The sequence below is a fragment of the Apodemus sylvaticus genome, chromosome 5 (assembly GCF_947179515.1).
Source record: "Apodemus sylvaticus chromosome 5, mApoSyl1.1, whole genome shotgun sequence".
Taxonomy (NCBI): domain Eukaryota; kingdom Metazoa; phylum Chordata; class Mammalia; order Rodentia; family Muridae; genus Apodemus; species Apodemus sylvaticus.
In genome coordinates this window covers 101791079-101818073 of record NC_067476.1, presented here as the reverse complement: position 1 = coordinate 101818073, position 26995 = coordinate 101791079, and the positions used below count along the sequence as shown (strand labels likewise).

Below are 26995 nucleotides of genomic sequence, written 5' to 3'. Positions count from 1 at the left end.
GTGGTTATTTTGCTTGTTTTGATTTGATTTTCAGATAGGGTCTAATGTAGCCCAGGCTGGTTTGCAACTTATTATATATAGCTGAGGTCAACTTTGAACTCTCTTGATCTGCTTCTGCCTCCTTAGAGCCAGGCTTACAGGCATGTCCTACCATAACAGCAGGCCACTGTCCTGGTTCTAGTGGTCCTGGAGGTAGAGGCTTGGCTAGCTCCACTAACTGTTGTTGCTTTGAGCATCTTTATATAGTCAGTCATTCCTCTCACGTTCAAATTCTTAGGCTTGAGTCAAAGGGAAAGTATATTAAAATGTAACGGATAAGGTCAAGATGGGTTAGTGAGGGAAGGCCCCTCGTCAGAGCTCCTGAGGGCCATACTGGGGCCCACACGGTGGGAAAGAACCAAGTCCACGTGCTATCCTCTGGTTTCCACACTGTAGCGTGGAAGCATACGTATGAACACCAGATGAGTAAAAATAATTACGTGAGGAGACTGCGGGATGGGTGTCAGGTGGCGGTGGCGGCGGCGGCTGCAGCGGCGTCTTATCACAGTGTCACAGTAGCTGTGAGAAGGGGGCCGCAGCCTCTTTAGGTGGTGTGGGATTGATTGCCACATCGCTCATGCTTTCTCCTCGTCTCCCCAGGAGGGTGACTGATTATGTTTTCTTGACTCTTCTAGGTGAAGAAGGCGTACAGGCAAAAAGCACTCTCCTGCCACCCAGACAAAAATCCAGATAACCCCAGAGCAGGTGAGCCTCTTGGGACCCAGGGAGCAAGAGACCTGCTCCCCTGACCTCTGCCCTGAGTGTCTGATCATGCATGACCTGCCTGGATCAGTGAAGGGCTTGGTGTCACATGCTGGGGTATACAGTCGGCTGTGAATGTACTTACCATTCGTTGTGGGCTTGCTGTGTGCCGATAGCGGCTTCTTTGAGGTATTCCTGAGGAAGCACACTTCACCGCTTGTAGCTTCATTTCTTTCTTATTTTGTCCTTGTGCAGCTGAACTCTTCCACCAGCTGTCCCAGGCCTTGGAAGTGCTGACTGATGCCGCAGCCAGGGTAGGTGCCACCGTCTCTGGCTGAATTGTCCCCAGTGACTGGAGACCGCTGCTGCCTAGAAGGGCCTGAATCTTAAGCATGACAGAAGCTAAGCAGGGGCAGGCTTCACTAGCTCTAGGGTATGCGAGACCCTGGTAACTGCATCGGGGCAGGCCCAGGAAGACGCCTGCAGCTCTGCCCCTTTCCTTTGGCTGACTCTGTTCTGGTTTGTTTGTTTGTTGGTCAGGCTGCATATGACAAGGTGAGAAAAGCCAAGAAGCAGGCAGCAGAGAGGACCCAGAGACTTGACGAGAACAGGAAGAAAGTGAAACTTGGTAGGTGACCTTGCAGGCCGGCTGCCTCTGGCGTCCCTTAGCCCTGCTGTTGGACTCCCTCACCGTGCTTTTTAGGGCCTTTCCTGACAAAACTGTTTGGAGAGGCTGGGTCTAAAGGCACTCTCAGAAGTGGTATTGGTTACTAGATTTACTACTAAAGTTAAGACTCTTAGAGCTGGAGATGCGACTCAGTGGTTAAAAGCACCTATTGCTCAGGCAGAGGGCCCAGGTACAACTCCTAGCCCGCATGACAGCTCACAGCCATCTGTAACTCCAGTCCCAGGGATCTGGAACTTCTTCTGACTGCTGCAGGACCAGGCGTGCAGATAGAGCCTGCACACAGAACACTTATGCACATAAAAGTGACAATAAATATACCATTAAAGTCCAGAAGCTTGCCAGCCAGGGTGGGGACCTAGGCTGAGCTTGAGTGAAGTCATTGTCATTGTTCTGACCTCCAGTGGAGGCTGCCTCGTTCCCACTCAGTTCAGTCCCTGCCTGCTATCCCTGTGCTCTGGGACAGTTCCCCAGCGCTCCAAGGGAGCAGATAGAGTTGAACTTCTAGAGACACATTTTTTCGTGGATTTGTTTAGTGTGTGACTACACAGGTGCATGCTGCAGAGAGCATCCTTAGAGGTCAGGTGACAGCTCGCAGGGACAGTTCTCGGCTCCCACCTTGTGGGCTTAGGAATCCAACTCACGTTGCCATGCTCGGCAGCTAGCACACGGGCCTGTCGAGTCACCTCACCAGCCCCAGTTCAGTCAGTTTTTAATGAATTCATCAAACAAACAAATGGGCTAGGATGTAGCTTTGTGATTGAATACTTGCTTAGCGTGTACAAGGTCAAAACTGGGATGGGAGGCAAAGGGAGGGAATTCCCAGGTAAATCAGGTAGACAGAGGGAGAGTGAGTCCTGGGCCCGAGAGAAGGGTTTGTTACAAGAGTTGGCCTGGCACGGGGCTTGGGATGTGGGTACCCAGCAGCCGTCTGCCTGTCTGAGGAGAGGCCACTGGAACTCAGGCCACAGTGAAGCTTGGCAGAGGAGAGTGAGGAAGGGACATAGTGACAACCCAAGTGCAGTGATGGGAGATGAACCAGAGCCGAGGCCCGGCCAGGCCAGGCTGCGGTGCCAAACCACAGAAACAGAGCGAGCAGCTCCACCCACAGGCGTTTCGACACAAGGCCCTGGGCAGGCCCAGCATCCACCTCTACCCTCTGTTCACTTCATGGACAGAACCTGCTCGGTCAGTGTGAGCTGTTTTAACTCCTCTAGGCCCATGGCTGCTGGGCTGGAGCCCATATCTCTTCTGTGTGTCCCTTTGCAATGAAAAGTAACTGGGGATGTTTGGGCATAGTGGATATGAGTGGGGCTGCTGTATGGTGCCCACCCTGTTTGAGGTGTTGGGGAAACAGCCAGAGCTGGGGTGGACTGAGGCCCTAACAGGCATGCAGACTAGACACTGGACCACTCAACCCTTGTGCCTAGACCTAGAGGCCAGGGAGCGGCAGGCCCAGGCCCAGGGGAGTGAGGAAGAGGAGGAGAGCAGGAGCACTACCACACTAGAGCAGGAGGTGAGCCAGACCCACTGGTGAGGGTGAGTGGCTGCTGCGTGGGGAGAACTTGCTCGCTGGTCCACCCGTGGGGGCTGTGTGACCTGTCCCACCCGTGGGGGCTGTGTGACCTGTCCCACCCGTGGGGGCTGTGTGACCTGTCCCACCCGTGGGGGCTGTGTGACCTGTCCCACCCGTGGGGGCTGGGTGACCTGTCCCACCCGTGGGGGCTGGGTGACCTGTCCTACCCGTGGGGGCTGGGTGACCTGTCCCACCCGTGGGGGCTGGGTGACCTGTCCACCCACAGGTTGCTGAGCCCTGGCTTGCAGGTGGAACCTCTCAGGGACCTTTACAAGGTGAGCCAACCTGGAATTGGATCTGCACAGAATTGTCACCCCTCCGCCTCCTGCTCTGCAGATCGCCCGACTTCGAGAAGAAGGTTCCCGTCAGTTGGAAGAGCAGCAAAGGCTGATCCAAGAGCAGATCCGCCAGGACCGGGAACAGAGGCTGAGAGGTGAGAGCGCACACTCCTGTCTCCTCCAGGCTGAGTGCACCTCACGGTGCTGAGTAGCCATGTTGGCTGCCTCATGGAACAGCTGTGGAGGTTCCCCTACCAGATCCTGTGAATGCCCCACGGTGGTCCACAGCGTCCTGCCGTGGCACACTAATTTGTAGGAACCTTTGTGCTTTTGACAGGTCTCGGTCCCAGAGCAGATCTTGAGGGGAAATGTTGGTGCTATTTGTTCTGCTATTGTATTAGGTTCTTCTACCTGCCACCCTTCCCTCCCTTATTCCACCCTAATCCCTTCCAACCCCCCAACACTAGTAGGAGAGAGAAGGTTGGGGGGGGTAGTCCTCTATAGTCCTCCCTGCTCATTACGGACACTGGCTTCCTGGGGCAAGTCTAATCTTCCTCGTTAGGATAGCTCCAACTTTTTTGGGGGGTTTTTTTTGTTTTTTTTTTTTTTGGTTTTTTTTTTTTTTTTTTTTTTTGGTTTTTTGAGTCAGGGTTTCTCTGTGTAGTCCTGGCTGTCCTGGAACTCATTCTGTAGACCAGGCTGGCCTCGAACTCAGAAATCCGCCTGCCTCTGCCTCCCAAGTGCTGGGATTACAGGAGTGAGCCACCACGCCCGGCTGGCTCCAACTTTTTGTCAAACTGCAGCTACAGCCTCCACCTCAGGCCTCTCCCATTTACCCTCTCCAGGGGCCCCAGAATAAACTTCCTGCTGCTGGCACAAATCAAATCCTGTTCTTGCTAGTGTCCGAGGCACGTCACAGTCGCCTGCTGGGAAGCAGCCTCTCAGTCCCCACCGGCATTAAAAGAAGCATATTCACCTTCCATAACTGGGTTTTTAAAGAAACCAAAATTCTCACCACATTTCCCCTTTTAGTCCAAAAACTGACCTTTTCTCTAATATCAATAAACTATATACAATAAGAACAATTATAAGAGCTATCAAGAAAGAATTATATTTATAATGTTCAGTCCATATTTATTTGGCAACCTTGGAAAAAGCACTATCCTATCCTGGTGAGTCCAAAGTTTTATACCTAAATCTCTTATAACTTTGCATTTACCACCTTTAAAATATCTTTTTAGACCCTAAAGCATTTTATTAGATCCTAAAAAACAAGTTTTTATGTCTTTAATCTTCAATAAGAAAAACAGTAAGACTATATCTAGTCTTCAACCCCATCAGAGCGCTGAGAAGGATACATATTGCTCAAGTAAACAGGAAGTGCAGAGCAAGCAGCTTTCAAAACTGTAGACAGGACAGAGACAGCTGGCTGCCTGGACAGTCACCCAAGGTTCCTCTGTATTATTGGGGCATCCAGTCTTCGGCCTGCAGGCACAGAATATCTGACAGACTTTTCTGCAAAGCAGGAATTTGGAAGAACTAGCCTACCTTGTCTCTGCAAAGTTAGACAGTCAACTTTCCAGTGTCCTGCTTGTCCACAGTTTGGACAGCATGCTGTCAGCAGTTGAGATAAGGGCAGCGTTTCTATCTTTCTATAATATATCTCAACAGACAAACATTGCTTGTTCTAGCTGTTTATTATCCCCTTAACTTTGAAAACATATACAAGAGACCAAGTAAAGCTTATTTCCATAATTAACTAAATTAGTACCTAACAAGACTACAGGTAAGATATTTATAGGTGACTACTAACTTGCAATTCTAATTATCCCAAACAGTTTGCAACAGTGGCTTCCATAAGACTAGAACTTTACATTATGTTTTTAAATGAGTTACATATGTACAAAACATTAAGCAAGAGTTGAACAAAATAACTTTAAATTTCTATCAATATATAATAATCCATACTAATGTAAAATATTTGAGACTAGTAGGTCCAGTTATCTACCTTCTGTCCTATCATCCTATATCCCCCACTCCTTTTTAAAATATACCTTTATGATTCCCCATCCTCCCTCATTCCCCCTAACAGGAAAAGGCCTTGGGGACCTGGCCTCAGAGGAGCTGAGTGCTCTGTGGCTGTGGCCTCCACCCTTTAGGGTGTGAGCTTACAGTGACCTTCCTGAGCAGGCTGTCCAGGGATGGGGTGGGGTGGCATCTAGCTTCCCCACAAGACCCTTTACCAGGGCAGGGCAGGGCAGGGCAGGCATTACCCTTGGACATGAATAGCCTGTATAGGTCAGTCCTCCAGCTTGGTGCTACCTCTCCTTTGGGAGACCTTGAACTCTGAGATTTTACTTTTCTTCTTTTCCCAATATTTTTTAGCAAGAACAGAAAATACTGAAGGCAAAGGAACCCCCAAACTAAAGGTGAGTCTGTGGTATCTGATCACAGTGCGGCAAGTCTCAGCAAGAACAGGTGCTTCCCTGTGGGTGACTATCCACCCTTCCATCATCCTGGGCCTGGACCCTAGGACTGCTTCTCAGAGCTCGCCACACCAAGTGGCTGTAACATTGGCAGGTGTGGGCAAGGCATCCTCAAAAGCCATTTGAGAAGGGTTCTTCTAGTGCACAGTGTCAGTGAGACTGATCAGGCGCTTCTCTGTTTCCACGGGGAACGTGGTCTGGGCGGTCTAAATTGCCAGAGCCTGGAGGGCAGCGGGGTGTCTGATTAGAGTGGCAGGCTCACTCCTGTGATCTGGTGTGGTTGATGCTGATGTTGTCTTTGTAGCTAAAGTGGAAGTGCAAGAAGGAGGATGAGTCCCAAGGTGGCTACTCCCGAGAAGTCCTCCTGAGGCTTTTACAAAAGGTACGCTCCTGGGACATCTGCCACCTCCTGCCTCTCAGCCCAGAGAGCCCAAATGCCCTGAACTTCACCTTTTCCTGCCTGTCTCATAACTATGGATAAGCCTAGTGACTCCCCTAGGCCAATGCTCCCATCATTTGAGTGATCATATGCCCCCTGGTCCACTCTCCTTCCCTGCCTAAGCCTAGCCCTTTCCTTGAAGCACAAACCTTAGCTGACTGTGCTGGGGAGAGGTAGGGCATGAAACCCCCTCTGCTTCCCTGCTTTCAGAAGTTGAGACCACTGTGCGGTATGCTAGCCTGGGTCTCAGCTGTGCAGTGTGCTAGCCTGGGTCTCAGCTGTGCAGTATGCTAGCCTGGGTCTCAGCTGTGCAGTATGCTAGCCTGGGTCTCAGCTGTGCAGTGTGCTAGCCTGGGTCTCAGCTGTGCAGTGTGCTAGCCTGGGTCTCAGCTGTGCCATGTGCTAGCCTGGGTCTCAGCTGTGCAGTATGCTAGCCTGGGTCTCAGCTGTGCAGTGTGCTAGCCTGGGTCTCAGCTGTGCAGTGTGCTAGCCTGGGTCTCAGCTGTGCCATGTGCTAGCCTGGGTCTCAGCTGTGCAGTGTACTAGCCTGGGTCTCAGCTGTGCCGTGTGCTAGCCTGGGTCTCAGCTGTGCAGTGTGCTAGCCTGGGTCTCAGTGCTCTACCCATCTCACCTTTGCTGTCCCTTGCACCATGGAAAAGGAAAATAACTTAGTTTCCTCTCCAGCCTTGCTCTTCTGGGTCCCTAGAACTAATTCCAAGACTGGGCTGTAGCCCAATGGGCCATGCTCTGTGTCCAGTTACACTTCTGTGCTTCTCTTGTTCCCACAGTATGGGGAGGTTCTCAACCTGGTACTGTCCAGAAAGAAGGCAGGCAACGCCATAGTGGAGTTCGCTACTGTCAGGGCTGCGGTGAGTGCTGTCTGGGGCTTGGGGGCCGCGGGCAGTCCTGTCATTCTGAGCAGGAGCCCAATTTCATGGGTCCTCCTCAGTGGGAGACCCACACTACTAGTGGATCTTTGGGCCAGCTCGAGAGTTGAATCTCCCCCAAAGGTCTCCTGGTTTCAAGATTGGATGAGAAAATGCTCTGCCTAATTTTACTCTGACTGGCTCCACACCGCACCTCCCACCCTGCACCAGCCTCCTCCCCGCCCTGTTCTTTTTTGTGTCTTCAAATCAGAAGGCGCATCTCCTCCGCTCTCCCGCAAGGGTGGAACACTGCTTACAGGTGGCTGAGGCTGCCCATCTCTGCTTGGACAATTAGAATGTTGGTTTTAGTCTTTCTGTGGGCTAGAAAGAGCCCCTTAGACCTGGACTGGATGGGACAGAGACTGCATACTCTGTTTGGCAGGAGCTGGCTGTCAGAAATGAAGTGGGCCTGGCTGACAACCCTCTGAAGGTTTCCTGGTTGGAGGGACAGCCCCAGGGCACAGCGGACCCCGGGCCCCCAGGACTGTCAAAGGTAAGAAGCCAGGAGCCACCCAGCCGGGTCTGCTTGGGGTTTGGGATCCTCGTTTGCTCCACTCTCATGTTCTTTCTCCCCAAGTCTGGATAAGAATAGAATGGGGTGGTGTGGGGGTGGGTTCACCAGCCCAGGCAGGAGGCTGACTCCCTGTTTATGCCTTTTCTCTCTGAGTACCAGAGGACATTGGTTTTTTTCTCTCTCTCCTCCTCTTTTTCCTCTTCCTCCTCCTCCTTTTCCTCCTCACTCCCCCATCCCCACTCTTTCTGGCACTGGGATCAAACCCAGGGTCCTGCTCATAATTAACCCACGCCGAAGCACACCTCCAAGGCTACACGGAAGTTGACCTTTGCTTACCCTTCATGTCTGTCTCCTGTTGGAGCCCTCATCCATACCAAGAGGACTTTGTTTATTCTTGGTCATGGTGTAAAGGATTTTAGTTTAGGAACCCAGTGTTGGGTGGAGGGGCAGAAAGCAAGCAACTGGACCAGGGTTTTCCCAGAACTTCCCTTTCCCAGCTCTGTCTCTGGCTTCCCATTCACACATGGACTCTAGAAATAAAATCAAGTCCCATGTTGATGGTGCTGTATCTGGGGCGCTGTATCTGGAACCCACTTGTGGTGAAATGCCAGCTTTCTAGCAACTGTGGGCCTGGGACTGCCTCCCAGTCCTTAGAACACCATGACTTGTTCACCCTGTCCTTCTCCGGGTCTTTAGCCCGACTGCAGAGGCTGGAGCATGGACTCCTTTCAGTCCCGTTGGAGGGACGATGCTGAGATGATTGCTTTTCCCTTCTCTGAAACAGCCTGGGTACCTGTCCACACGTCCACAGCTTCTCAGAGTATTCAAGATGCCTGCCTGAGATTGGAACCTTTGGGGCAGTGTGTCAGTCTTGGTGACTTTTCTGTTGCTGTGACAGTTTGGTTACCAGGACCAAGGCAACTTAGAAAGCATTTAATTTGGGGGGCTTATGATTCCAGGAGGTTATAGAGTCCATGACCATTACTGTAGGGACCCTAACCCTAACCCGGCAGCAGGCACGGGTAGGCAGGACACTAGAATAGTAGCTGAGAGCTCACATGCTGAAATACCGACCACAGGGCAGGGAGAGAGCTAACTGAAACCTCAGGGCCTGACCTCAGTGCCCCGCCTCCTCTCACAAGGCTCCACCTGCTAATCCTTCCCAAACAGTGCCACCACCTGGGGACAGGTACTCAAACATAGGAGCCTGTGGTGACCATTCTCGTTCAGTGCCCCGGGGCCTGAGGAAGAGGAACATGAAATGGTGTAGGTCGGCTCAGGGTCCTGTGGCTGTCTTTGCTCCTCTGTGTGTTCTTTCTTCCATCTTTCTCCAGCCTCTTCTCCCACCCTTCAACCCTCTAACACTAGATGGAGAAAAAAGGGAAAGAGGGCAAAGGAAAGAGATCCCTGATTAGGGACACCAAGAAACTTCATCAGTCAGGAGAGCTCATTTCTTCTCGTTACTGTTTCTTCTTTGCGCAAGACTACTTAACAAACCACCCCGCCTCTCAGGGCCCAGAATATATACTGTATACTCTCTAAAAAGACCCCAGAATTCCAAATGTCACACAACTACAGAAACTATCTGCAGCTGGCAACCCTGCCCCTTCCAGAGCACGAGCAGCACAGTCACCTGCTGCGAACGGTCTCGAGCAGCCCCGGGTCCGTGGGATTAGAAGGAAAGCAGTCATGTTCTCACTGTAGGATCCTAGCTTAAAAGAAGTCGTGTTCCCCACTACTAAGCTTCAGCATTTCACATCCAAGACCATACTCTGTAGGTCGTATTAGGAAAACCTTTATTGGTTACCTCTGCTTCCACAGGAGGCTTGAAGCTGGGCACCTCTGCACAGGAGCAGGAGAGAGAGATGCCACAGATGTGGACTTGTGAGGCAGTGTGTGTCACAGCTTCCTTTACCCTTCCTTCACACTTGAGTGACCAGAGGCCAGGCCCACATGGTCCAGTGCTTCTGGGCTCTAAATGCATCTGACCAAGCCACAGGGCAAGGTAGTAGCACAGTTTGTAGCCTTGGCCAGTTTTGGGCAAGGCAGAGCCCTGCCCCCTGCCCCCAGGCCTGGTGGAGGATTCCGGAGCCTCTTGGTGGCGCACTGTCCTTTCTGAGATCCGGTTAGCCCCTCTATTCCTGCAGCCTTTCCCAGAGGCTCCCAGTCACAGGGCCTGTGGACGTTCCCAGAGCACTCCTTTGCCGCTCTGGGTTCCAGAAGCTTCTTCCTCAAGTCCTGGGATTGCTCGCAGCTCTGTGGGCAGCTTGAGTCTGCTTCTGATGGTTACACAGTCTGACCAGCAGCATCCGGTGGACTATGGTCTCAGTGACAAGGTTCATGCTCTGTCATCCAGTACAGTAGCTGTCAGGGGTGTGGCTGTTGATTTAAAATGTGCCTCAGTGGGCTGGACAGATGGCTCAGCAATTATGAACACATACTGCGTTCTAGAGGCCCGAGTTCAATTCCTGGCACCCACATCAGCTGCCTCGCAGCTGCCTGTAGCGCTAGCTCCAGGGCATTCAACACCTTTGCCCCTGCAGGTACCTGCACATACTGTGTGCGTGCACGCACACACACAAACACACACAATTAAGAATCATTTTTAAAAACATCTTTAAAATGTGACTAGAGGATTGGCATGGGGCTTGTTTTGGTAGAGTCAACGAAGCCCTGGATTCGGTCCCCAGCGCCACATAAAAAAACCTGGGCGTGATGACACACAGTGTAATCCCAGGCTCAGGAAGTGGAGGTGGGAGGATCGCAAGTTCAAGACCACCCTCACTACATATGAGACCTTGTCTCAAGAACAGACAGAAATTGGCTAGGATAAAAAGGAACTGAATTTTTCTTTGTGTTTGTGTCGGTATAGTATATGTGTATGAGTGTGTGTGTGTGTGTGTGTGAAGTGGCGGTCACAGGTTGATTTCAGATGTCTTTCTCAATCGCTCTCCATGCTTTATTTACTGAGGAGGCTCTTTTGTGGTTATTTAACCAGCCAGCTGCCCTAGATCCCTAGTTTCGGCATCCTGAGCACCAGAATTCCAGATGGGCTCGCATCCCTGCCTACCTTTTATAGGCGGGTACCGGAGGTCTAACCTCAGGCCCCCTGCTTGCACAGCAAGCACTGTCTCCATAGAGTCATTCCCCTGCCTCTGGAGCTGGCTTTTCAGTTTGCTTTTCCTTCATCAAACAGTCCTGCGCAGTCAGCAGTGACTTGTCCGTTCCTGTCTCTCTAACTTCCCCACTTTCCTTTTGTCCCAGTTAGACTATATGTCTTCCTAGACTGTCCTGTGACTTCTCTGTTGACATGGTCCTTCGAGGCTGGTGCATGCCACCATCAGCTCTGCCCAGTCTGAGGCCTGCTCCCTGCCTCGCCCCTGTGCGGCCCTGGCTCTCCACTGACCTCTGACTGGTTCCTGTGGTAGCAGGTCGTAGCTTCCTTTTCCTGGTCTCTCCAGCTTCCTTCAGGGCTCCTGCCAGAAAGTGACTCCCATACATTCCCAGCTGGCTTTTGTCCCTTCACTTTGGGTGACTTGAAGGATTGGTCAGCAGCCAGAGGACAAGGAGAACTGTGGTTCCAGTCCCCACCTGTTCCTTAGTCCACATTGTACCTTCCTTCGCTGGGTTCCATAGGACCCACTCCTCTGGTCACCCCAGTTCTTGCTACCCTCACCAGGTCAGAAGTGGGGCTCGCTTGGGAATTGCTCCTTTAGTATCTGTAGAACTTCTTCCAGAAGTGAAAGCCCCAGGTCCAATTTGAAGGAGAGGAAAGGGTCACTGAGGTCTGGAGTAGGTGTTCTGGGGAAATGGGGAGTGTCCAGAAGGCCCTCCTCTGAGCACTGGTGAAGGGGCCCTGTCAGGGAGATTGCAGACGGCAGAGTGGCTGAGTAGCCAGCTGTGTAGGTTGCTGGGGGCTCCAGAATGTTGGGGCAGCTGGAGCTCTCTCGGTAGAGGCGTGGAGGCTTGGGTGGGGCCAGCAGGGTGGCTCGGGGGTGCTCGTCCCCCCACAAGGGCAGACGCCGGCCATCTGGCCTCCCTCGCAGTTCCCGGATGACTTCCCGGTTGCTGTACTCCTCGTGGTCCCCGGCAGCAGTGCTGGCCTGGCTAAGTGTGCTGCCTTGTCGCTGCAGTCTCCGAGGCCGCCCCAGGGTGATTCGCTTGAAAAAGGAGGCATTGCGGAAGGAGCCTTTCCGCCAAGTCTCCATGGAGCTCCTGAGAGTCATCTAGTGGGTCTGGCATCTGAGAAGCCCCACAGAGGGGCTCAGCGGCAGCAAGTGACTTTTTGCTAGAACGCTGAATGCCAGGAACCAGAGGGACACCTTCAAGGGCTAGCCGCGGAGGCTCTGCGTTTCTGCTCAGGGTGGTCCCTCGTTTGCGCCTTGGGTAGTGAGAGAAGTCTAGCAGCTCGGAGGTTCTGTCAAGGAGATGAGACTAGCACTGTGAGCTCCGCCTGGAGAGCCTGGCTACTTGATTGGCGGTGTGTGAAAAACCCCAAAGGAAGCCGCAGTACTCACAGGGCAGAGCAGGAGCAGACCAAGGCTGAGGCTGGGCAGGGCTGGGACTCCGGCAGTGGAGCGCTCCTTAGGCAGGCAGCAGCTGGGCCAGCCCCTGTTCACCCTCTCTCTAGTGGTCCCTGGTATGTGTCGGCCGATCTCCTGCCGGTGTAGGGCTGAGCTCTCTCTGCCAGCATCTGGGGACTCTGATTAGTGGCTTGGCTGTTTGTGCCAGCGTGTGGTAGAGATGTGTTTTGTTTTCAGCTGACTCAGTCAGTGGGAAGCCGGTTTCGTGCTCTGAGGTAATTGCAGCATCCACTGGCTGGGATTGGGGCAGCTGTGACCAACACCCCAGGGCAGTAGGACGCCTCAGATTCCTCTGGGGACTGGTCTGGGGACAGCCCTGCTTGGTGTGTCACCAGGTTACTTCCTTTCTAGTTGGTGCTCGGCCACTGTGACCTCAGCAGGCCTGCCTGGCTCCCTAGCCCCAGATGTCTCTGGGAGGAGCCCAGGGAGGCAGTGCTAATTGAAAGGCAACTTTTTGGAACAATTGTTAGGGAAGAAAGAGAGGAGACCTGCTGGGGTGGGTGACTCAGCCCCCAGGCTGGATGACAGGCTCTTATTAGCCAGGCCACAGGAATGGTGGAGAAGGATGAGGAGGGTGTGTTAACGGGGAGCAGCCCCGTGCCTGTACAGGGCTTGCTCCTCCCAAGGTGCTGGGGGCATGCCAGGGGTGACTTGAAGTTTTCTTGGCCGAGCAATACAAACTCGGGGAAGGATCGCTGCCCTCCCCCACAGCCGGGCCGTCAGCACGGCTGCTCAGCTTCCTTCTTCTTCCCCAGCAGAAGGCCAGTGCCCTGCTGCTCCTAGGATGCTCCCAGCCTCTCTCTGGCTCTGAGGCTGCCATGAGCAACAGCCAGTGGTTGGAGGGAGGGTGGCTGGTGGAGGGTATTTCTAGTGGTGGGGAGGTGAAGGGGAGGAGGCCCAGGCCGTGCATCACCTCCTCTATCTGCACCCCTTTACTACAAACAAGTTAGCCAGGCACTGGCAGCCTGATCCCAGCCACTCCATCTTACTCCCTAGGTCATCGACTTCCAAGCCTTCTTCTGTGGAAGGCACCAGTTTGGGGCGCCCCCTGCAGGACATGATGCTTGCAACCCCTGTCATGCTCGCCTCCATGCAACTCTGATGCGATTCCCCCCTCTCTAATCAGCTGTAGGATTGCCAATGGTATCACAGCTCCAGCCCTGCTAAGGGGGGAACTGACCTGACTCAGTGCTTCCTGCTCTCGGCAGACAGTGCCGCGCTCTGTCATAGGCTGCTCCCCCTCCACAGCTGTGGCTCACTGGCAGCCTTCCTCAGTCCCCTGCACAGCTCACAAGATCATAAAAGAAAGCCAGGGGCCCTGGCTGTGGTGATCTGGTCTGTCTCTGCGAGGCAAGCTGGGCTCATGCTTGCTTTGCTCTTCTAGATTGGGGCCCTTTGAGGCTGTGTGTGGGGCAAGGCCCCGTCTGTATCCTCAGCAGAAGCCAGACCACACACAAGTGCTCTGGTGGTGTCCAGCAGAGCCTGGGCATCCCAGCCCCACAGGCATCCTCTGTTGGAAACCTGCCAGGCAGAAGCCATGGGGGGGAAGAGTGTCCAATAAAAGGCTGAGAGGAAATGAAGTGGGAGGGCCAGGCCAGAACACAGGGAAAGTGATTGACAGGAAGGACTGAACCAGAACAGGATGTAGGTAGCTGTGGTGTCCTGGGTAAAGGGATTTAGGGGAGCTGAAGGGGAGCTGATGGAGGAGCAGCCTGGGGAGCACAGGCCTGCTTTTTCTGAAGACTCCTGGAGGAGTTGGAATTTAAGATGTCTTCCCTTCCCTCCTTGTCTTGGCTGCTGGGCCCTATACTGAGTCTATAATCTGTGGGGCTGTACCCTCTTGTCCTAATTCCTGTCTCTTCTGTCCCCAGGGCTCAGTGCTGTCAGAAAGGGACTATGAGAGTCTAGTCATGATGCGCATGCGCCAGGCAGCTGAGCGCCAGCAGCTGATCGCCCAGATGCAGCAGGAAGATGAGGGGCGGCCCACGTAGCCCCGGCTCCAGCCTCCCCACCCCACACCCTTTTCTGAATCAGCACCAATAAAGTTTTTTTTTAAAAAAAAAAAAAGTCTTCTTTTTCTTGGGCTGGTCTCTATCTGCAAGGACTTCTTCCATGGATGGGAATAGACCAGTAGAGAATGGTATGCTCTGAGAGTTACTGCACAGGCTGGAGAGATGGCCCAGTGGTTAAGAACACTGATTGTTCTTCCGAAGGTCCTGAGTTCAGATCCCAGCAATCACATGGTGGCTCAGAACCATCCATAATGAGAGCTGACTCCCTCCTTTGGAGTGTCTAAAATAAAAAAACAAAACTGCCCAACAGAACCGAGGAACGACCACTGTGAGAGCCCTTTATTGGCTTGGATTAGCTGTGTAGGGTCCAGGGACTGTCCTCGGGGTAGCTTGCCTTCAGCATGTGGCCTACAGCGAGAGCCGGATGGGTCAGGCCTAGCTGGGGGAAGCTGAAAGCACCGGGGCAAGGCCCGCTGTGCCCAACCAACTGGAGCAAGGCTCCCGAGGCTGCTCACAGCCCACCAGCCTTGGGCAAGGGAGCTGACAATTTGGAAAGAGTGAGGCAGGGCAGACAGTGGTGCAAGAACGTGGGCAGGGCACATGGCAGTCCCTGGACACCCGTCAGCTCCAGCAGGTCACTCCTTGTGCAGACACCACACCAGTGTCTGGCCCACCCCCGTCATGCTTAACACGCGGAAGCCCCTGCATTCCAGCTTGTCCAGGACTATGCGAGGAGGGTCGTTGACGTAGTATTCGTAACTGTAAAGAGACCAGGAGCGTGTCACGAGGTAATACGGCACAAGCACCCATACAGAGCCAGTGTCTACAGTGCCAGGCCTGTCTGCCTGGGGGCAGGAGAAGTGCGCAATCTCTGTTCTGTTCCTTGCTACACGCTTCTTGTTTGCTTTCAACAGTCTGATGAAAATATTATTACTCTTCCTGTCGACACATGTGACAACAGGCTGGTTTAGCTCTGCCTACCATGAGTAGCAGTTCCCGGGGTAGCCTTGCAGCTGCTGTGTTGGTCTACCTCCGAGTAGGCTGCCCTCTGTGGCCCTCTCTGGCTGCCTTGCAATCTTGGAGCTGCAAATCATGTTAGCACCTGATAGATAGCACCTGGACCCATGCGCCATTTGCTGTCACGGACAAAGTTTGATTTCCCTTGATTGGTGAAGAACATGAGGTGGACAAGAGGCCCAAGTCCAGGCATCTGAAGCAAATGTTGAATGATAAGAGGTAGGAGTGGCTCCTCCATGCCTTGACCAAGGGGCTGGGGGATCTGTTTGTCTTCTCTCCTCCCTTCTTGCACTGGGGTCTCTGACAGTTCTCAGGATCCCTGAACCCACTAGGTGCTTCTCCCCCAGTAGTAGAGGGTGTGGTGGTTTGAACGAGAATAGCCCTACCAGCTCATATTTTTGAATACTTGGTCTCTATTTAGGAAGGATAAGAAAGTGTGGCCTTGTTGGGGGAGCTGTGTCACTGGGGGTGGGTTTTTAATTCTTGAAAGGCCACTGCAGGCCCAGTGTCTGCATTCTGCGTGTAGATTAGATGTAAGCCCTCAGCTGCTGACCCGGTACTAGGCCTGCCTGCCTGTTCCCTGCCATTTTGGTTATGGGTTCACTCAATGCAAGCCCCCAATTAAGTACTTGCTTAAGTTGTTTGATGACTCCAATGAAAATAGCCCCATAGGTCATGTATTTGAATGCTTAGTTACTAGAGAGTGGAAGCATTTGAGAAGAATTAGACCCGTAGGTCATGACCCCTTGGGGGGTATCAAATGACCTTTTCACTGGAGTCTCATATCAGATATTCTGCATATCAGATATCTACATTATGATTCATGACAGTAGTAAAATTACAATTATGAAGTAGCAACAAAATGATCTTATGGTTGGGGTCATCACAACTTGAGGAACTATATTAAAGGGTCTTAGCATCAGGAAGGTTGAGAACTGGATTAGAAGGATTGGGAGGTGTGACCTTGGAGGAAGTAAGTCACTTGGTGTGGGCTTTGGGGTTTCAAAAGCAGGGTGCCAGGCTCTCTCTCTCTCTCTCTCTCTCTCTCTCTCTCTCTCTCTCTCTCTCTCTCTCTCCCCTCCTCTCCCTCCCTCCCTCCCTCTCTCCTGCTGCCTGCAGATCAGGATATAGAGCCCTCAGCTCCTGCCCCAGCACCTGTCTGCCTGCTGCCATTCCCCCCACCCTGACTGCCATGGACTAACCCTCTAACTCTGCTTGGTCATGGTGTCCCTTCACAGCGATAGAAAGGACACTAAGACAGCTGCCTTGATCATGGCGTCCCTTCACAGCAGAGAGCACTAAGACAGAGGGTGAGGAAGTAGAAAGGGAAGCAGTTTAGACACAGAGATGACGCGAAGGAGCCTGAGGGAAGAGGCCACCAGGGAGAGGCAGCCAGGAACTCAACAGAGGGCCCAGGGCTCCTGCTGTTTTGGGGGCTGGGCTGTTGCCTTTCAGGGTGAAGCTTGGCTTTGTTGATGGGATCGGGTTTTGAGCTGGGATGACAGGGCAAGAGCAGTTCATGTCCGAGCCCCACACTCCTGGGCCAGGCTGTCCCAGGCTCCCACTGGGGGTGAGCTGCTGGTGAGAAAGGCTGGGTGCTTGTGGGAGACTCTTTGGTAAAGTGGGGCCCTTGAGGGACTGAGGGTGAGAACAAGCCCTCAGGAGCCACTGCCTCTGGGCTTGGTGCTGTGTGAAGGGAAAGCAGAGCAAGGCCCTGCCAGGGAGAAGAGAAGGTGTGGAAAGGCGCCACTACTTACAAGTTGTTTCCCAGGACACTTCTCTTGGAGGCTCCCAGGTGCTGCATCAGTTCCGGGTCTGAGTGTTCATCACCCACCATGGTGGGGCCCACCTCCTGCAAGGTAGGCCGCAGTAGCTGCTTAGCTGGGTGTCAGGCAGATGGGCACAGTTCTCCTCCCCTCCCCACTGGCCCTGGGGAAGTCACAGGTAAGGGGGAGAGTGGTACTGAAGGTCAGTGGAGGAGGAGCACAACTGTGAGGGGAGCACAGTGGGTCCTCCCTGACTTCCAAAAAGGCTGCCTGTTTCTTTCTAAGCACTGCCTGTCTATAGTGCTTTCATGCCAGGTGCCACCAGCCAGGTTCCTGTGTACTGGCATCACCTGGAGAATGCAGGAAAACGTGTTCACATGAAATTTTGTACACTGGCGGGTAAAATTCCCAAGTTACAACTGACACCAAAATAAAAAACAAACCAACAAGGAAAACATAATATGTTCCTAGCAGAGCTACTCATAACAGCCTAAAGGTAGAAACAGCACAATGCTCGTCTGTTGATGAGCACATGAGTACAGTGTGGCAAGTCTCAGCTGGGCCCTGATGGTGCACACCCTTTATCCCAGCATTCGGGAGACAGAGGCAGGTGGATGTCTGGAGTTCGAGGCCAGCCTGGTCCTCAGAGTTCCAGGGCAGATGGGCCTACAAAGAAAAATCCTGTCTCGAACTTTCCCCAGAACAGACAGACAGACAGACAGGCAGGCAGGCAGGCAGACAGACAGACAACAACAAAAACTCTAGAATTTAAGAGAACCAAGGCAGGTGAGACATGCCTGTAATCCCAGCAATTGGGAAGCAAGGCTAACCTCCAATACATAACAAACTTGAGGCCAGCCTGTGCTACAAGAGACCCTGTCACACACATACACAAAACTTGGAAAGAATTAAAAAAAAAAATTATTTGAGGTGGAAGACGGGTGAAAGTGCAGCCGTCAGCGACTGTAGAGGTTTTCGCCGCCCTCTGGGCATTGCCCAGACCTCTCCTGTTTTGTGATGCTCCTGTCTCTGCTTGCTCCCTGCTATCCCCTGGGAGCTAGATTTGTACCCACTTCTGGGTGTCAGTAGAAGATGGCAGTGTGCAACTGCTGTTCAGCTGTGGGAGGGGGACATCAGGTATCCTTTGAAAGGGAATTTGAAGGGACTTACAAAGCAGCCAGTACCACCTCCCTCCCACGCCCCCAGCTGAGGAAACTTCACCTAGACTCCCACCCGGTGCTTTCCCAGGCCTCCAGCTGCCCTCTCCACCTCTAGCCCGAGCTAAGCATGCGTGGCTTTTGTCTTCGTGCGGACCCTGGCTGCAGCGCTTGTGAAGCGGGTCGTGGGTGTCCCCGCGGAACTCCCCACCCACCCAGCCGCCTGACCCTGCCGGGTGTCCGCGCCACAGGGGCGTGGTAGGCCGGTTGAGGGGCCATCAGGTAAGTCCCTCAGAGTGGCTGTTGCACTCACCCACTCCAGGTACTCACCATACGGATCTGAGTGCTGATGAGCAGATAGGGCATGGTGCGTGGCTGGGGCTGCCCGCGACCACAGTCCCGTTACTCCCTGCTCTGTCCGCGGGCGGCGCTTGGCGGCCGAGGACACTGCGCGGGCCAATCAGGAGCACACGCCGCGGTCCCGCCGCCCCAGAGACCTGGAAGCAGGCGTGTCCGCGCGGACTCCACTAGCAGATGTGGCCATGGCGTCCAGGGTGCCTGTCGCCCCTTTGCCCTCTTCCTGCAACACCTCCACGCTCAGGCTCCAAAGTCCGGCGGAAAACAAAGACAGGCCGGTTCCCGCCTGTCCCTACAACGGAGTAGAACGAAAACTGTGCTGGGGACCAAAGGGAAGCGGGGACTGCGTGTCCTCACCAGGACGCGTCCCTTGAGAACTTAAGTGCACGAGGCTAGGCTAGACGCGAGTGTCAGGGTCTGCGCTGTCCTGTGTCCCGGGTTCTGTCATTTTCAAGTGTGGCTGCGGGTCCTTGCATGCCTATGGCTTTGCAAATGAAGTCTATGTATCATCTGGGTGCCAGTCCGCTGGCTGTAAGGGCGCGGAACCCGTTCCACCTGCGGAGAGCCTCGGGAGCACACGCAGATCACAGGGTAACACCTGAGGCACAGAAACGTCGATCCCGAGCCTGATACCCGGGGGAGGGCGGCGAGTTCACAGCTAGCTGGTTCACGCCCTCATCTAGAAGTTGACAGTTCAACATTCTTCAATCGACACGTTCTGATTGGTTCCCTAAAAAGCAAAGAAGAACAAAACACCCTGGACCACGCCCCGCCCCTGGTCTGGAAACCTGAACTTCTTACCTAACTGGTCTGATTTATTTATATGATCCTCTTCCTGTCCGGTACCGGCTCTCGCACCCCAACAATTTAGCGAGAGGGATAAGAACATCTATGTTTAACAAAGAGCTCGTTAAAGGGGCAGGAAGGGATGGGCTGTAATTCAGTGGTAGAGGGCAAAAGCTGAGGCTCCAGACTTAACCCCAGGACTGGGATGGTGAAACTAAAAGCCTCCTCATGGAACCTATAAAGGACTCCTACTGAGGCTGCTCCGTCGATCCCATGGTGCAGAGAGTTTGATCCCCGGCTCCACTGGAAGCTGGAACTGTGAGCTAGAATAAAATAAACCCTTCCTCCCCGGGGTTGCTGGATTTGTTGTTGTTGTTGTTGGAGGTGGTGGTGGTGGTGGTTTTTGTTTGAGTATTTAACTCAGCAACAGGAAAGTAACTAGGAGAGAGACAAAGACAGAGACAGACAGAGACAGACAGAGAGGCAGACAGAGGCGTATTTCTGAGTTCTAGACCAGCCTGGTCTACAGAGTCAGATCCAGGACAGCCAGGGCTATACAGAGAAACCCTGTCTCAAAAAACCAAAACCAAAACCAACCAACCAACCAAGCAACCAAACAACAACAACAAAAACAAAACCCAAACCCTCACCCTGCCCCATAACAAAAAGAACCAGGAGGGGAGACCACATGGGTAACTGGTGTGACTGGGCACTCCAGAGCTGTCTAGCAGGTGGTGACTAATCAGCATAGAACCGGATTCCCAAGACCCTCAGGAGTTCTGGAAAGGTAGCGATTGTCTTGTGTCTCCTCTGTGTGTTCCTAGACCCGCCATCCGTGGCTCAGTTCTTTTTTTCTTTTCTTTTCTTTTCTTTTTTTTTTTAATTTGGTTTTTTCGAGACAGGGTTTCTCTGTGTAGCCCTGGCTGTCCTGGAACTCACTCTGTAGACCAGGCTGGCCTGGAACTCAGAAATCCGCCTGCCTCTGCCTCCTGAGTGCTGGGATTACAGGCGTGTGCCACCACGCCCGGCCTGTGGCTCAGTCCGGAAGGGCTAAGGCAGTTTTTCAGGAGTTGGCTCTCTCTGCACTGCATGGGTCCCAGGGCTCAAACTCAGGTTCTCAGGCTGAGCAAGCACCTCACCCTCAGCCTGCGAACCTCATCTTTATACCACCAGACACTGCCCTACAGATAGGAAAGAAAAGAAGAAACGTAGAATTTGTGAAAAGTTTCCAGTTTTGTGATACATGGCTGTGGCTCCAGACATCAGAGACTGAGGCAGGAGAATCACTTGAACTTGGAAGTCAAAGACCAACCAAAGTGAGATTCTATGGTGTGTGTGTGATCTCTATTATTAGTACTCAGGAGATGGGGTTGCTTCAAGTTGAAGGCCAGTCTGTGTTAAAGTGGGAAATGTCTTAAAAAAGGTCCCCTGGCCCATGGAGCTGGAGAGATGGCTCAGAAGTTAAGAACACTTGCTGCTCTTCCAGGGAGCCCTTGTTCAGTTCCCAGGATGACTCCACATCCTGGCTCACCACTGCCTCCAACTCCTGCTCCAGGGGAGCCAGTGCCCTCTTCTGGCCTCTACAGGTACCTGCTCACTCACATACACACAGAAAATAAACCTTAGGGGCTGAAGAGAAGGCTCAGTGGTTAAGGTCACTGACTGCTCTTCCAGAGATCTGAGTTCAATTCCTAGCAACCACATGGTGGCTAACAACCATCTGTAATGGGATCCAATGCCTTCTTCTTGTGTGTCTGAAGTCAACTACAGTGTAATCACATACCTAAAATAAATAATTAAAAAACAAAACCTAAAGGACTTTTCTCCCCACAGAAAATGAAGAGAAAGAAAAGACTCTAAAAGCCAGGTGTGGGTGAAGTGCTGGTGGTTGTGACTGTCTATCTGCTGAGAACACGTCTATTGAGATCAAAATTGGGACTGTCACAATCAAATTTCACCGCTTGTGACAAAATCAAACCTTTCCTAAATAAACCAGGCTGGGGTGATGGACACCTGTCAGCTCAGTCCTGCTTTGGCTCCTGGTGGGTTGCATGCTTCCAGTCACCCACCCAGGAACTCTTTGGATCCACTAATCACACACACACACACACACACACACACACACACACACACCAAGCTAGGCAGTTCTAATCCTCCCCTTGCTACCCCAGGCCCAATCAGGAGAGTGGCCAGTGGCCATTTATCTGAGTTCTTACTTGGCTCGTTGGCAGTCTCTCCTGCAGCTATAGATCTGATCCATCTCCCACCTCATCGTGACAATTTTCTGTCTGTTCTTCTCTCCCGAGTCCGAGTCCTAGCCTGCACAAATCAAAGGGTTCTACCCTGTTTCCCTTTTCCCAGACATTGGCCCCTGGTATCTTTTTTTTTGTTTTGTTTTATTTTGTTTTTTGTTTTTTGTTTTTGTTTTTGTTTTTTTTTTTTTGAGACATGATTTCTCTGTATAGCACTGGCTGTCCTAGAACTCACTCTGTAGACCAGGCCTCAAACTCAGAAATCCACCTGCCTCTGCCTCCCAAGGGATTAAAGGTGTGCGTCACTATCGCCAGCTTTTTTTAAAATTTAATTTAACTTTTTTTTGGGAGGGGTTGGATTTGTTTTTTTCAAGACAGGGTTTCTCTGTATAGCCCTGGCTGTCCTGGAACTCACTCTGTAGACCAGGCTGGCCTTGAACTCAGAAATCTGCCTGCCTCTGCCTCCCAGAGTGCTGGGATTACAGGCGTGCGCCACCACCACCCGGCTAATTTAATTTTTTAACTGGTATCTTTTATTGATTAATCAAAAACAAATTGGGGACAAGGACCATCAGCATTTGGACATACAGATTTCCAATCAAAGCATTAGAACCAATCCCCAACATCCCATGCTGAGGCATCAAGAGGAGTTTGAGGGCTGCCTGGGTCCCCATCCCATCTGAAAAGCTAACCAGAGTCAGGTCTGCGTGAAGCTTGGCTGGGAGCCTTGGAGGACAGTTTGCACATGGACAGAGCCTAGCTACAGCAAAACCAGAACTCACACCAAGTCCCCAGGTATATAAAACTAAATATTATTTTGTGATTTGAAACAGAGAAAATTATTAATTTGAGCTTAGAAAGTACAAACATGAAAGACCCTTATGTCAGGGTCTTGGAAACTGCAATTTGGGAGACATAGGTTTAGATAGGCTCTGAGTGAGTGTCCCAAAACAAGGATGGAAAGCGACACTTACAGTGAGAACAAGTTCTTACCTCATTCCAAGATCAGTATATTAGTCAGCTTCATGTCACTGCTGTGAACCACTGGAGACACTTAACTTATAAAGTGAAATGGTCCAGCATGCAAGAGGTGAAAAAATGGAGGATTGGGAATTGAGGCCAACCTGGGCTACATGGAAAGACTGTTTCAGAAAACAAAAACAAAACATCTCAGTAGTGGGGAGCATGACTCATTTCTGCGCAATCATAAATATCAAGATGGCTCCACAAAGCCTGTATCCCACCTTCAAGGAGGGCACAGACAGGAGGAGGAGCACAGGTGCTTTCTGGTTTCTAGCCTGGATGAGAAAATGTGAAGTACAGATTCAGGGTGAGACCACCACATACAGACTGGGGCTGGGCCTCCTGCTCTCCACAAGGGGTCTGTCCCCTCCCCCCCACTCCCCACCCTCATCCCCCATCCCCACCCCCCTACACCCCCACCAAAGACCTCCCCCCAGGCCCCACATCCTCTAGGCTTCATCATTTCCCAGTAATGCCACCCTCCAGACCCAGACATTGACACCTAGGCATTGAGGGATACTCAGGCAAACTCTAGCCATAACTAAATTGTTTAGCTAAGCACTTGGGAGGCTGAGGCAAGTGGACCACCTTGAGTTGAGGGCCAGCCTCCACTACAAAGTCCCTGTCATAAAATAAAAACAGGAGGCTGGAGAGATAGCTCAGCGATTTTGATTATGTAGCATTCTTGAAGAGGACCTGAGTTCAACTCACACACACCAGGCAGCTTTAACTCCAGCTTTAAGGGATGCCCCTGACCACAGACACACACACACACACACACACACATATGTACACATAAATGATAAATCAGACATATACACATATACATAAATAACTATAAAAAATAAAGAGGTGAAGAGAATCAACTTCTGAAGCTGAGAAGGAACAGAGGTTGTTGGACATGGACCGTGTGACCCACAGAACAGAGGGCTGTGAACCCGTGGAACTGTCTCTGAGGCAAGAGTCGGGCAGCATCCTGATAAGCATCTCGAGTCTCCAGGCTCACTGTAATTATGTGCTGTTCCAGAGACCTGCAGTTGCCTCCCACCCTCCCTTCAGGTTCTTAGGCAGAAGGACGCCTGAGACGTGCCTGAGTCCTGAGTCTTCAGTGGCAACCTGACTTCATTTTGAAAGCTTCTACATCCCCTCACTTTATCCTTCCCCATTTCTCTTTCCTTCCCTCCATTTCCCCCTCCTTCTGTTCTTCCCTCCCTCTATCCATTTTCCTCCCCCTCTCTCCTGTTTCTCCATACAGGAAGTCCACCTAGGTAGCCTAAGATATCCTAGAACTTGCAATCTTCCTGACTCAGCCTTTAGTGCTGAGATGTGCCGGTCAGCACATCGGACTTGACAGGGTTCTTCAGCGTTGCTTCCAAAGTGGGGTTCCTTTTATTTCCACGAAATGTGTGGTCAAGTGAAACAGAGCAGACGGGGGAAGTGCACTGTGCATGGAGCCCTTACCTCTGAGACACCCAGGAAATGAGGAGGGGGGTGAAGGGAGGGAAAGAGAAAGAGAATAGGGGAGGGAGATTGTGTGTAATAGGGACTCACAAATGCTCTTTTGTTCCTTTCAGGCAGAGTCTCACTTTATATACTTTATATAGCCTAGGAAGACCTGGAGTTCATTATGTAATCAGGCTGGCTTTGAACTCTGAGCAATCCTTCTGCCTCAGGTTTCCAAATCCAGTGTCTAGTGTTTGTGTGTGTGTGTGTATGTGTGCTAGTATATGGCTGTGTGCATACACAGAGGTCCGAGAGGACTCTGATTTTCCCTGTCACTCTCTTATTCCTTTAAGGCAGGGGACAACCTCGACCTGAGGTTCTTGATTGCTCAACCGCCCACTCAGAGCTGGAGTTACAGGTGTGCTTGGGATCTACCTAGTTTCAGCAGAATGCTCTGGCATCCAAACTCACTTCATTTATTGCAAGTCATGCAACCATGGGCTGGCTACCTTTCCAGTCCTTACACCGACTGAGGCTGCAGCTCATTCATTCAAGTAGACTGGCTGGCCTCTGGGTCCGGGACCTGCTTTCAGGCTGCATCCTGCCCACTAGCTCCAGGTCCAGGGTTTACGCGGGTTCCTCAGGTCCTCATGCTTGCATGCTAGACACTTAACTAATCCATCTCCCCAACCCCAGGACATTGTGTTTGTGTGTATGTGTGTGCGTGTGTGTGTTTGTGTGTGTGTGTGTTAAAAACCTTAAAAGTTATATACCAGGTAAGGCTACCATTGCAAGGCACGATGGTGTCACCTCTTTTGGCAGAGGCAGCTGGATGAGGCAGATGTTTTGTCTACCTCTCTCAGCTGGCTGTGGTGGGCTGGGAAGGAGGAGACCTAGGATGGTGCAGGGGCTTGCTTTATTACATTTACAAAACTGGCCTGCTGATGCACCTTAGCATAGAGCTCTGTCTGAATAGCCCACAGGCAGCCTTACTCCTGCCAGATAACATCTTTAATATCAAGGAGGAAATGAATTCCCTGCCTGGGCTGCCTGTCTGGCCTCCCGTCTCCTTCTTCCAGTCAGCTTTTGCAGACTGCTTCTGCAGTGGGGCGGGGCTGGGGGTGGGGCGGGGCAGGGGGGTGGTGCTGCAGCTGAATCTAGCTTTCCGAGCCTACTCTGCTCCCCTCCTCCCCTCTGTCTCGACCTTCGTCTTTTTGAGACAGGGTTTTATGTAGGCCAGGCTGGCCTCAAACTTGGGTTGCTTCCACTGCTTTGTCTTGGGATTACAGGTATGAGACACCATGCCCAATCCTGGCCCACAGGTAGAGCTCTGAGGACAAGTTTTGAGACAACCTTCAGGAATCAGTTCTCTTTCTGCTGTGCGGTTTCCAGGAATCAAACTTGGGTGAACTGAGGCGTTCGTCCAGCAGACAGCACCCTCACTTACCCAATGGTCTCACAGGCCCCCGTTTTTGTTTTTTGTTTTTTCGAGACAGGGTTTCTCTGTGTAGCCCTGGCTGTTCTGGAACTCACTCTGTAGACCAGGCTGGCCTCGAACTCAGAAATCCGCCTGCCTCTTCCTCCCAGAGTGCTGGGATTACAGTCATCCGCCGCCACCACCCGGCGCCGTTTTTGTTTTTGAAATACTCTTCCGTTACCTTGTGCCCTATAAATATGCACATTTACTGTGTCCATTTTCGTTCATTTATTGTTTATAGATGTCAATTTTTCTTCCAGTTTCCTTTCTCTATATTTTATTCTAATAAGAGTTTCCTCACATTTGGAATGAAGGAATGATTGCCCATGTACATGGAAACCACTAGGATTTCTCCCATCAAAATTACTCGTGAAATCTGTATTATACATCAAATCAAATCAAATCCCTCCCGTGTGTACCACATTCATAAGATTTTGCTTTGAGCACAGTTTGTACTGCAACCCTGTTTTCCAAACACTCACAGTTTTCTGCTGTCTTCAGTCTGCCTTGCTTTCCTGATGCTATCTCCCCCCCCCCCCAATCATTAGAGTTCCAGACTTTATCTGAAAGGTCCTGATGCAACTGGGTCTGCAACATCCATACTTCTGCTTGTTCTGGCTTGGAGATGCTATCAGGTTATTTGGTGATACAGTCAGGGCCATAGGGAGGCTGGACCTCCCCACCTTCTCCACACAGCCATTCTGTGCGGTGGGTGTCCAACAGTTGCTGCTCCTGTGGCGAAAAATCCATACCAGACCGAGAGGCAGGTGGATTTCTGAGTTTGAGGCCAGCCTGGTCTACAGAGTGAGTTGCAGGACAGCCACGGCCACACAGAGAAACCATGTCTTGAAAATAACAAACAAAAACAACAAAAATTTCACAATGAACCCCATTATTCTCTATGCTAACTAAAATATTAGTTCTTAGTTCTATGTCCAAAACCTGTGAGTATGGAGGTCAGGAAAGAGCCCTAGTGTTGTATTCTTGCTTTCTGTCTTGCTGGAGCCTGGGTCTCTGCTGCTGCTCTGGAGAGTGTCCTGTGTCCACAGTCCTTCTGCTGGTCGAAGAGCAGGGATTACAGACCATGTCCAGCTTTTACATGGATTCTGGTATTTAACATACATTGTCATGCTTTGTATGTATAGCGAACACTTTACCCACTTCACCGTATCTACTGTTCCTGCAGCCACAGTACGATTGTGGGGCTGGGGTGGGGGTGCAGGGTTGAGACAGGACCTCTCTGTGTAGCCCTGGCTGTCCTGAAACTCAGTCTATAAATCAGGATGGCCTCAAACTCAGAGATCCTTCTGCCTCTGCCTCCCAGGTGCTGAAATTAAAGGCAGGCACCAATACCACTTTGTTCCAAAATGTTTAATAACATTTTAAAGGTGAGAGACAGAGACAGGTGCATCTCTGTGAGTTCAAGGCCCTCCTGGTCTACAAAGAATTCCAAGGTAACCAGTGCCATAGAGAAAAA

The 26995-nt window shown here is 51.8% G+C and overlaps 3 protein-coding genes across 3 annotated transcripts in view; 1 reads left to right on the top strand and 2 right to left on the bottom strand.

The window, feature by feature from the left end:
- Dnajc17 (DnaJ heat shock protein family (Hsp40) member C17) overlaps positions 1 to 14286 on the top strand; it is a 31736-nt gene extending 17450 nt beyond the window's left edge. Inside the window, exons 2-11 of the mRNA XM_052183259.1 lie at positions 675 to 744; positions 997 to 1055; positions 1282 to 1369; positions 2857 to 2942; positions 3339 to 3435; positions 5666 to 5709; positions 6071 to 6148; positions 6994 to 7074; positions 7514 to 7624; positions 14100 to 14286. Of these exons, the coding sequence (XP_052039219.1) occupies positions 675 to 744; positions 997 to 1055; positions 1282 to 1369; positions 2857 to 2942; positions 3339 to 3435; positions 5666 to 5709; positions 6071 to 6148; positions 6994 to 7074; positions 7514 to 7624; positions 14100 to 14219 (834 nt within the window). The 3' untranslated portion in view covers positions 14220 to 14286. The remainder of the gene's footprint in view (positions 1 to 674; positions 745 to 996; positions 1056 to 1281; positions 1370 to 2856; positions 2943 to 3338; positions 3436 to 5665; positions 5710 to 6070; positions 6149 to 6993; positions 7075 to 7513; positions 7625 to 14099) is intronic.
- Positions 9450 to 14138, bottom strand: C5H15orf62 (chromosome 5 C15orf62 homolog). The gene has a single exon (XM_052183261.1). The coding sequence runs from the start codon at positions 11869 to 11871 to the stop codon at positions 11326 to 11328; it is 546 nt and encodes a 181-aa protein (XP_052039221.1). The 5' UTR covers positions 11872 to 14138; the 3' UTR covers positions 9450 to 11325.
- A 271-nt stretch (positions 14287 to 14557) lies between the features above and the next one.
- Positions 14558 to 19162, bottom strand: Gchfr (GTP cyclohydrolase I feedback regulator). Its single transcript, XM_052181457.1, has 3 exons — positions 18511 to 19162; positions 17015 to 17109; positions 14558 to 14999 (listed from the first exon to the last, which is right to left on the bottom strand). The coding sequence occupies exons 1-3, from the start codon at positions 18544 to 18546 to the stop codon at positions 14876 to 14878; spliced, it is 255 nt and encodes an 84-aa protein (XP_052037417.1). The 5' UTR covers positions 18547 to 19162; the 3' UTR covers positions 14558 to 14875.
- Between the last annotated feature and the right edge of the window lie 7833 nt (positions 19163 to 26995).

Excerpts from the sequence above, each read along its gene's own strand:
- C5H15orf62 (XM_052183261.1), bottom strand. The coding sequence starts at position 11,871 with ATGACTCTCAGGAGCTCCATGGAGACTTGGCGGAAAGGCTCCTTCCGC.
- Gchfr (XM_052181457.1), bottom strand. The coding sequence starts at position 18,546 with ATGCCCTATCTGCTCATCAGCACTCAGATCCGTATG. Across the intron at positions 17,110-18,510 it reads TCAGCACTCAGATCCGTATG|GAGGTGGGCCCCACCATGGT; the intron begins GTGAGTACCTGG and ends CCTACCTTGCAG. Across the intron at positions 15,000-17,014 it reads AGTGTCCTGGGAAACAACTT|TTACGAATACTACGTCAACG; the intron begins GTAAGTAGTGGC and ends GTCTCTTTACAG.